Source organism: Platalea leucorodia (assembly GCF_965183815.1).
Source record: "Platalea leucorodia genome assembly, chromosome: 7".
Classification (NCBI taxonomy): Eukaryota; Metazoa; Chordata; class Aves; order Pelecaniformes; family Threskiornithidae; genus Platalea; species Platalea leucorodia.
In genome coordinates this window covers 31,104,743-31,115,026 of record NC_138829.1, presented here as the reverse complement: position 1 = coordinate 31,115,026, position 10,284 = coordinate 31,104,743, and the positions used below count along the sequence as shown (strand labels likewise).

Genomic DNA, 10,284 nt, shown 5'->3' with positions numbered 1-10,284 from the left:
AGTTTTGCACTGGGGAAAATTTCAAAGAAGATGCCTGTAAAGCCTTATGAATAACGCTAGGAAAAGAAATCCACCTGATTTATGCTTAATAAATTTAATTTAATTTAATTCTGAGAGGCAGAATCTTTTGGCAAGCCCACCCTCAGCAGTGGTCCAAGCAAAGTTTGTTTGGCCAAAGAGCACTGGCACAGAACAAAACTTACCACACAGATTCAACGAAAATAATAATTTTCTGGTATCGAGTACTTCAATATCTTTAAAGACATATTGGCATCTCGCTTTATCTTACTGTAAGCCACTTTGTACCAATAAATACCTCACCCCATGCTGAAACCAAGCCAGGCACTCCATCTCAAGTAAAGCTGAATCAGCTGCATCACCTGACCCCGTTTTTATTCCAACGTAGTGAAGAACTATAACCTCATGCCCCATGGGCCCGCTGAAGAGCACCAAAACCTGCCACGCGCAGTGTTGGCGCTGCCAGACTAGTCCTTAGAAAGCTGCACTGTGTAATTTTGAAAAGATTTGAGCAGAGAGATGAGTTCGTGAGATCAATTATTGCCATGTAGTTCTTTTAAACCTTGAAAAAAGTATGGCAGATGATCGTTCAGAACACGTACGGAGATTTAACAACAGAAGAAGTATTAATGAAGTATTCAGAGGAGACAGTTTAATATGTTGCAAACATTTTAATGATTACTTTTGAGCTTACACATTGGGTGTTTTATTTAAACTTCAAACTGCAACAAGTTAAATAAATGTTTATAATATACAAAGAAAATACAACCAAAAGTAAAACTTGCTTTAAGTGTGCCTTGCACTAGGAACCAGTGTTTTTTAATAGCTTTATTGTTGAGCTGCACAAACACACTTAAGGATTTGATCTTTATAGCAGGGCATTTGAGAAATCAAAATATATTCCCACTTGAAAGAAAAAAGAAAAAAAAAAAAAAAGGTTGTGCATGATTATATGCAAAATCCCACTAAAATACTCCAATAGTGCAGGCACCATTAAAAAAGAAAAAGCTGGAGATGCCCGTTAACTCTAAGTTTTAAGGAAGCAAGTTTCTGACCAGTTAGCTTAAAGCCAGCAAAACAGGAATCGGTGATGGCAACTGTAGTGTACAAGGTATTAAATGACAAACTTTACACGAATACACTGTTAGAAATTTGTATCGGTGAACACTGAAAATCTGATGATCTGTTCTTTGGAACAGTCAAACAGAACCACCTTAATTTCCAGTTGTGCAAGCCCTTGAAGCATCACACAGTGTTCTGTGCCAATTTCTCGCTGGCTGTGTAGTTACAAGGATTTATTTTGTCATTAGCAGCTAACAAACTTATTCCACATGTTCCTAAAGCCTCACAGGTGAAAAAAAAGGCAAGTCTCATCAGAGCACAGCGTGGAGATCATATTTTTTGCACACAAACACAAGAGGCTTTGCTAGTATCAAAAACCACTTTCTCCTGTCCCATACTGCAGTCAGCGGCTCAGTTGAGATGGAAGCCTTTCTCCATTGTAGCAGCTAGCAGACGCTCTCTCATAATCTCCTCAGAAGAATACTCAGGTAACTTTAGATAATGCACACAGGTATTCACAGATGGGTAACTTGCATCTGTAGCATCAACCTGAGGAAAAGAACCAACAGTTTTTACTGCAGTCGTTCACAGCACTCGATATGGAAGTTAAAAGTTGTTAAGTCCCCTAATTCATGGCATTTACTGCATACGTAACACCAGTTGTCAAGAAACAGTAGCATCAGGAAAGCTACAGACCAACTTAAATATATTTACTTTATATGTACGTTAATTCTTTTATATTCAAATATAAAGTCAGAGAACAGACCTGAAACAGAGGTTAGTACTGAAAGCTTAGCACAGTGTCATAAATTAAAAACAAAACAAAAAACCCCACCCACAAACCAAACAAAAAAAGTCAGTGTTATTTCTTAACATAGCAATGATCACATTCAAAAGCCAGAACAGCCGCTTTGGAGGGCAACCCAAAGAAGCCATACCTTGCGTACAACAGTGAGCCGGGGATGTAGGTTTGCCAGTCCTCCTGGTGGGAGTGTGGAACAACCAGTGGTGAACTGGAGAAAAGCCTTCCTTTCATCCGAAGACATACCACACAAGACTCTCACAAATCGAAGGAATCCAGGGCTTAAAATAAATTACAATAATTAGTTATGATAACATTCCAAGAGCGTTTTTTTAATTTCCCTTACGACAATACAGTTATGATCTTTAGTCACGTCTCAGCAGTCACTGTAAGATTCTAGTGCCTGTTCAGTATTGAGTTAAGAATAAAACATCATAAAACCAAAAATACTTCCTTTATCTCCTTGCTTTCTACACAGAAAAATGTAGGTGAATAAGAACTTTTCTCCATACTTGGAGCGTTATTCAGGTATGTTGCATATGAGTGGGTAGAGAAGTAGACAGAGCTCAAACCTATTCTATGAGAAGACTCCAACTGACTATAATCTTAAGACTTTTTCTGTACCACTTCTGCAGTATAAAGCCCCTTCCATTTATATATGATTTCATTTCTGTCCTGTTAAAGACCTTCAAGCAAAAAAATAGGAGAAATGTAACAGACTACAACAGATCTTCAAGGAATCCTCCAGATACCACTGCTTTCATCCATACCAGCCCAGGGAATGAGGGGGAGGAGAGGGCATGAAGAAAGCACAGCCTGCTGAAACAGGCCCTCGGCTATCAGGCACTGTAATCTCCGTTGCGTCACTGCACACAGGGCAGGGTCAATAGACGAATCGCTCCACACAGCATCTTGGACCGATTAGGATCCTTCAGCATGCTTATACCAACACAGTTCCAGAAGCAGTTTGTATGTTATTGCTACCAAACATGACAAGGCAGCAACAAACCCCAAAACATCGAGACCACCTCCTGACAGCGAATCACCAGTATATTTGTTCCCTGCACAGTACATTTTCTTTTTTAACTAGACTTGATGAGAAAGAAATAAGGGACAAATAACAACAATACCCAACCAAACAGAAATTATAACTACCACCAAAGATGAAAGTAAAAACTCTAAAATGCTACTTTTAATAGCCTGTATTAGTTAGCTGCCATTAATTTCCACTCATTGTTCACATTTTAGTATTTATCCTCTCTCATCACAAAAACAGCAAGTATCTTCTAACCTATCTGTTGTAATACACACGGTTATTTCATGTCGTTTTACACAATCACTTGCTGTTCAGTGAGCACTAATGCCATCCAATTCGGCATCTTCATCTAACGAACATTCTGGACATTTTGTTACTTAACATATATTTAGCTATTTTCAAGTCACTCAGAATGTAAGTACCTGTCTCGTGTATATCCCAGTTTAGGTTCAGTATAATTGATGATATCCTCAGCTGCCCAAGAAGGTGACTGATTTCCACAAAGAATCATCTGAACTTCTTCATGGCTGAAGGAACTCAGCTTCTCCATTGGGAAGACTCTATTGAAGCCATCTTTAATTTACACAAGATACAGTTATAAACATAAGTAAAAAGATTGTTTATAAAATAATGTCAGCATTTCAATTATATTTTAATCAAACCAGAATCAACGAACAGTTTCTTCATTAAGGTAAATGGAACCTCTTCAAGATTAAAAATGGCATAACTAATGCAAAGGTGTTATGAAATTAATATCTTATCTATTGCACTCTTAATTTAAAAGTTTGGTTTTGAAAGCCATTCTACGCCACCACTTTAAACAAGCAGACCCTGAACACCAATTAGGCCACCTAACTGCATATATATTCTGCCATATTTAAAATTACCTCTGAATGCCTCCATCTGTTTCTGTATACCAGTATGCATGCAGAAGTCAAACATCAGATCTACATATTCCTCTGCATTATCCATTGTTATAGTCTGCAAAGACAACAGATAAACACTGTAAGAACTCACTTTGCATTAGAGTTACTGCTGAGACAGTAAAAATTGAACCACTGTTTAAATTGTAAAGGTAGGTTGTTTCCTTACCTCATCTTCCCCACCTGGCTTGAGATCCACAGCTGTAAACCCATATACTTTGGATGAAGGGCAGAACTGAAAATTTAGACTTCAAAATACAAAGATAATTAGTAATTGCAAACAAGTCTGCTACTGCTTTTGCAAATACACTAGATTTATAAACTGCACCCCACACACCCGAAAGCATCTCACTACATTTCAAACCATTGTTTGTGGATCATTCTCTACATACATGAACAGTGGACCACAGTACAGAACTGCAATTAGTAATGGACTACTCAGATAATACACATTTCAAATCTACGGTATGCACATGCGTGTACTCACCCGCTATTTATTTGGATTTGATAACCCTTGAAAATTTCATAGAGTTTGATATCTTTAGGTTATCAGCTTCAAAACTCTAACTGCTTCATTCAGTTCACAAACTCAAAAAATCCTTTACGTTAATTTCCTGCACTAACAGTTATAGAGCCACTTCACATATTAGATATGGAGGCCCTTCAATGGTGCTACCTGCTTTCTCTCGATAACAAGCCCTGCTGCAGTCCACAGGGCCATAAGCAATTACTGAACTCTGACTATGCAATCCTTGTGGCACAACACAATTTTAACAAATAACCCATAATATTAATGGTAGAAAAGCTACTGTTGTTTCAAAAGAAATAATTTAAAACTACAAAAGATGACATCCTGACACAAGTTTACCCATGTATGAGCACTTTTAGGTCTTTAACATTTGCTAAAAGTTAGCAAATGTTCTGTTTGACAGGGATTCAAACACTGCACTGCGTGTCAATTAACACAATCTGAAATTTCAATCTGTCCTCTTTTAAAAGCTCTCCAAAAAATTTGATAGATTTCAGTAGTTATCATAGCAAAGAAATTACCAATTCACACTTTTCTAAAGGTCTTCACAAGTATCTGGGTGTTTGTAGAGAGTCATACAGCATTGCAGTGCAGCCGCGTTTAAGTTTAAACATTAGGAAACTGAGCAAGTGAGAACAGAAAATCCTCAAACTAAGAAACAAGAATATAGCTACAGATGGCAAACTGGATCTTGCTGCATCTCTAATGATTCCCCCTTGCAACGGTACTATTTAAAATGAAGACATCTTCATTTTTAATTATACATGTTGACATTTGTCTCTAACACAACACTGTTCGCATATTTATAAATAAATATGAACACTCTTACCCCAAATCTTCTATGCTAAGTGGAGGCCCAGAGCCTGATGGATTCTTCAGCATTAATTCCTGTAGTTTTGTGTTCTTTTCATCTTCTGACAGACTTTTGTTGCTTAAAATTTGACGCCTTTTAATTGCAAGGTCCTTAATTTCTTTTAGAAACCTAGCTCTATGTGGATTTACTAACTCAAAGTCTTCCCATGTTAAAATTCCATTAAACCAGGCAGGAGGTTTAGGTTTTGGTGGATCAAGAATAAATTCTGATTTGGAGTCTTCTTCCAGACTTCCTACTGACAAGGAATCATGCCCTTCTTCTGTAGAAGCCTCCGACTGACTTTCAGTACAGTGCAAGTCTCTGTCACCCCGTGATTCATATATCAACTTACTCATGTTACTTTTAATATCCCCCATACACATGAGCTTAAAAAAAGGCTTAGAAATGGGTAAATCCACAAGTCTATTGTCCTGAATGCATTTAGCCAAGAAAATCCCAAGGAAATGAAAGAGTTTGGTTATTCTTTCAAGGTCATCACTATCTTGTGGGAATGGTGCTGTGAAGAGTCCACATGATCTCTGTACATAGTAGCCAGGGGGTTTCAATCCACCACCAATATCAACCTGAGACACACAAAAAAAAGTTGACATTGTTAAACTCAATTATGTATCTGTGCTGTTTTAACTTACTGTACTCTACTTTTCTGTTAAAAAGAGAACAGGTAAGAACGGAAGCTGTAGAGCAGAGTGGTCATTCTTGACCATGATGAGTGGCTGCTCACTGATCATGTGTTCTTCCCTTCCTGGATATCTAGCTCATTTTTCTTTTATACAAGTCCTCAGTTTAGAATGCAAATTGAAATATACCTGGCGAGACTCATCATCTGGGAAGTCATCATCGCAAAGCCAAGCTCCCAAATCTGTCCTCTGAAATTCTGCTGCCACCAGTGCATAAAATTCCAAGGTAGGACCCAGGCCTGTTCCTTCCTCCCCTAAAAACTCAACCTAGAAAAACAAGGAATGTTAACAATAAAAGAAAATCCTAGTGAAATGTTCAGTGTTGGTTATGGAACAGGATATTCAATATCCCGGCCAGTACATTAGAAACAGCTATCTAACCTCGCTCTGCTAAGCAGATAGGCTTTACCTCTAGAACAGATTTTCTGTCTGCATGAATCTGCATGACATTTTCTGCCCATTCCATCAAGGATTCACCTCGCGGAACTTTCACTCTTTCGTGTTTGAGGCGTCCAACTCTGAACTCTCCTGGATCATCACGTCGCACGGTGCTTGTGGTCCTTGTCCGTTCAACAGTGGCTTCACGTCTGTTCTGTAGCCATACAATTGCTCTGGAAAAAAACAAAACCCAGTTGTTTAAAACTTCGAAGTCTACCAGCACGAAAACCTAAAAGTAGCCCCTAAGAAAAAGTTACCTTGCTAAGTACTAATTACCTCCTCCTAATTTTTTTTTTCTGAAGTTATATACTGAAGTATTTCTCAGAAGTATCCAAAATGCCCAAATATGGGCTGCTTCGTATCTTGAGTTTAGCAAACTAAGTTTTTAGTTACTATGAAGGTCCAGCCATAACTTCTGATGTAATAGATTGCACCAATGAAAACACACAATTCTTGATCTGAATTACTATAATTTTCATATTACAGTGGAATGAACAGAGGGTGGCATTTACTTTTTAATCACAGATGCTCAAAACTGTTTATAGACACTTATTACAACTTCCATTATATACTGCAAGGCAGTTGTACATCACCCCATTGATACTGACCAAGGTTTTATGGCAAGATTTACTTACTCACGCACTTATTAGAGAAACACAGAACCAAAGCTGAAGTGCAATCACACACATAGAGACCCATGTCAGTGAAGGAAGAACAGCCGCCTCTACTAGCAGTACTTACATGAAGTCAAGTTCAAAATTCTTGTTTATATAGTCATCTATGCAGCAATAAACTATCTATAATGCTGTTTTGCAAGTATGGTCAAGCGTCATGACAGACACCGACAGAGAGTGTACACGCCCGGGTGTGTCTACACACAGAGAGTTCATATACAGTATATGAGTTTTAAGAACTATTTCCAGTATTTTAAGAGCTTAAGCTAGCTCTTTACTTAGCAAGTAAATACCATGCAATGTTTCCTGAAGGATCTCTTTAAAACGCCGTTTTTCTAAAAATACTACCTTTTTCAAAACAAAACAAAACCCAAACACACATGGTCCAGTTTTCTGGACCATTTTTCCATAGAAGTTCAATTTTTCCACATTGAGAAGATTTAAATTGATGTCTTGCAAGAGAACACCTTTTCTTCTCTGCCTTTTCCTTTCTTTTTAAAGGCCTAATTTTACACTCTTCATGAGGCATTTCTACTGTGTATTAAACACAACAGTAATTTTTGCAACTCACTGTCCACAGTTTTCTTCCTCTTCGGAAAAACAAACAAAAAAACCCAGCCAAGAAAACCCACAAAAACTAATTCTTCCTTCTCATTACATAAAAGTAAGCTGGCAAAAAGGTTTACACTGTCTACATACTCTCAAGGTAATCACTGCTGCAATCAAAATATTAAGGATTCCTAGGTAACAAAACACTTTAGAGGGTACACTTAAATGTTTTAATGTCTGGTTTTGATACAGTTTCATTATGCAGCTAGTACTAACTTTTGAAATAGCATCTATTAGTTAGATTTTGTCTATTTTGTTAAGACTTTAGTGAATTAAAAATAAACAAACCAAACCAAACAATCACCAAACCACTGCAGGAACTAAAAAATAAAAGATAGGTGCTTTGGTGTATGTTTTCAACAAACATTTAATTCACATTTATTTTCAGAATTTTTTTATTTTGTTTCTTACTTCTTCATGCAATGAACTGCAACCCAGTCGAATTACTGCCTGATATGATAACATAGCTAGAGGTACACAAGCAAGTCTTCAGCTGAAGTTGAAAAATGAAATTTCTTCAAAGGCATTTCCTGAATAATATCAAACAGAAGGCAGGCTGCTCATCATAAACCTCTAAGACAATGAACAAGAAACGTTTCAAGTGTCCAAAAGTCTTTCTGAAGTTTTCTATCTTATTCCCCTTTTTTCTACTATCTAAAATGCTTTACATTTGGCAAGCAAAATCTATCTTGTTAGGATAACGTCCTTCTGTGACTTAGCAATTAAAAAACCTATTATATATAAAAACAAAAAAGGCAGTCTTAGTTTTCTTAATTTTTTTTTTTTTTACCTTGATGCTCCAAATGCTGTGCATGTGAAGTACAACTGTCTTGTTTCAAATGGAATTAAGAAAGGACACTTGCTTGTTAGCTGCTCACACCAGTCTGGCAAAGCTCCGCTTGCTAGTGCCAAGGGTTCCTGTAGTTTAATGCAAGATAAGAACAACAACAACAAAATGTTTCTAATATTAGACTCAGGTTGTTCTAACAAGTTTGTAACTAAGTACACAGACACCCAATACATCCAAGTACAGAGTTTTCACCTATGCTTGAGCAAGTTCCTTCCGTCTCAGCAACTGCTACTTTTTTTTTTCCTTTTCAATGCTATGCATGAGAAGTTCACAGAGTTTCTAGGACTCAAGGGTGGACACAGGGTGCTTTGGCACAAACACACTAAAAGCTGTAGTACATCTCTGGGATACATACTACTCAAAGCACTGTGGGGAGACCCAAGTATATAATTACCTGGAGAGAATTACTGCTGAGTGTTGCCCAAAAGTGATTAGATACTACCTCCTCAATACCAGAAGACACAAAGAAACTTGGTGGTAGTAAAGATGATCCCCACTGAAATATTACTATACTCCCTTCTAAAATACAAGTATAATAATAAAAGACTGCAGAAAATATTACTACAAAGATATTCAGGGTGCCTGAAAAGCCTTTAAAAGAACATGAAAAACTGAACTTTTTTTTTAAATGAATAATTAGGACAACTTAACTGTAGTAAAAAAAAAAAAACCACCTCAAAAAGCACACAAGAGCAGAGCAAGTCAAGAATCTTCATCATCTTTAAATCTCTGTTAAAGAAAGTGTAGTTCTACTCAAGTAGAAGTTTTCCTTTCAACGCAGCTAACTGACCTAGTACCAAGAATATGTTTTCTAAATGCGATTTTTGAAAGCTTTATGTGGAATGTATAAACAATAAAACGTTTATGAATCCTGACACAATTAATTGCCTTTGTTACAATATCATCAGGCAGAGATAAATACACATGGTAACATCGACGTTTGGTGCAGAAAAATTATTCTTCATAACCAAAAGATACAATTGTATTACAACTTTTTTCTTGGTATGTTTTTAATCAGACTAGCCTGTTCTTACAGAATTTATTCATTCAGAATATAAGGAAGTAAATATCGTATGACACAATTCAAAAGTCAAAATGGCAAAAAAGCTAGTAATTTCAAACAGTCAAAGTAAGGAAGAGCATAATAGTCTTAAAAACAATATTACATACATACATTGTGCATAATACATTAATGTAATACCTCAATCTGTTGCAGAATCTTTGTAGTAATTTTTTTGCTTGTGAATTCATCTGGTGGAAAGTTAAACTGAGGATGCTCATCTCCTTCTGAAAATATCAAAGAGAAAATTTTTCCTTTATTTTGTTTTCATTAAAACATTTAAGAAGCTCTGCTAGATAACTAACTTACCTTCTTGAGAAGTTCGTGCTGTGTAAGGGTCACTGGCAACTATATACAAAATGCGAAGTAACTGCAGAACATCTTCTACTCCACAGGAGTTCTGCCCACTGCCAGCTTTGGCCTGAGGTTGTTCCTTTGCCAAACTAAGGATATCAGAGTTTTGAAGAGTAGAAATGGCCCCTTGACTTAATCCAGATTTTGATCCATGTTCACAAAAATCCTGTAATAAAGAATTGTCAAGAATGAAAACTGTGTGTGTTACCATCTTTAGGACTGCGCACTCCAAGTTAATGATTTGAAAAATCAGAATGGTTACTGTGTTTAACCTCAACACTTAGTTAAATTGTGGATGGTTCAAATCATGATTCAAATGCATTTTAACACGACTATATTCAACAGAAGTCATTAAAAAAAAAAAAAAAAGAAAGAGCA

At 36.7% G+C, this 10,284-nt stretch overlaps 1 protein-coding gene across 8 annotated transcripts in view; it reads right to left on the bottom strand.

The window, feature by feature from the left end:
• Positions 1-665: 665 nt before the first annotated feature.
• The window catches only part of HECTD1 (HECT domain E3 ubiquitin protein ligase 1), a 64,670-nt gene continuing 55,051 nt past the window's right edge, over positions 666-10,284 (bottom strand). For 7 of the 8 annotated variants that reach the window (XM_082318521.1, XM_082318528.1, XM_082318526.1 and 4 more), the window contains 11 exons: positions 9,862-10,072; positions 9,694-9,779; positions 8,433-8,560; positions 6,331-6,532; positions 6,051-6,188; positions 5,200-5,807; positions 4,011-4,089; positions 3,806-3,899; positions 3,341-3,491; positions 2,019-2,163; positions 666-1,629 (listed from right to left, as the gene is read on the bottom strand). In XM_082318521.1, coding sequence (XP_082174647.1) covers positions 1,492-1,629; positions 2,019-2,163; positions 3,341-3,491; positions 3,806-3,899; positions 4,011-4,089; positions 5,200-5,807; positions 6,051-6,188; positions 6,331-6,532; positions 8,433-8,560; positions 9,694-9,779; positions 9,862-10,072 — 1,980 coding nt within the window. In that variant the 3' untranslated portion in view covers positions 666-1,491. The remainder of the gene's footprint in view (positions 1,630-2,018; positions 2,164-3,340; positions 3,492-3,805; positions 3,900-4,010; positions 4,090-5,199; positions 5,808-6,050; positions 6,189-6,330; positions 6,533-8,432; positions 8,561-9,693; positions 9,780-9,861; positions 10,073-10,284) is intronic. The other variant, XM_082318527.1, reaches the window with a different exon arrangement.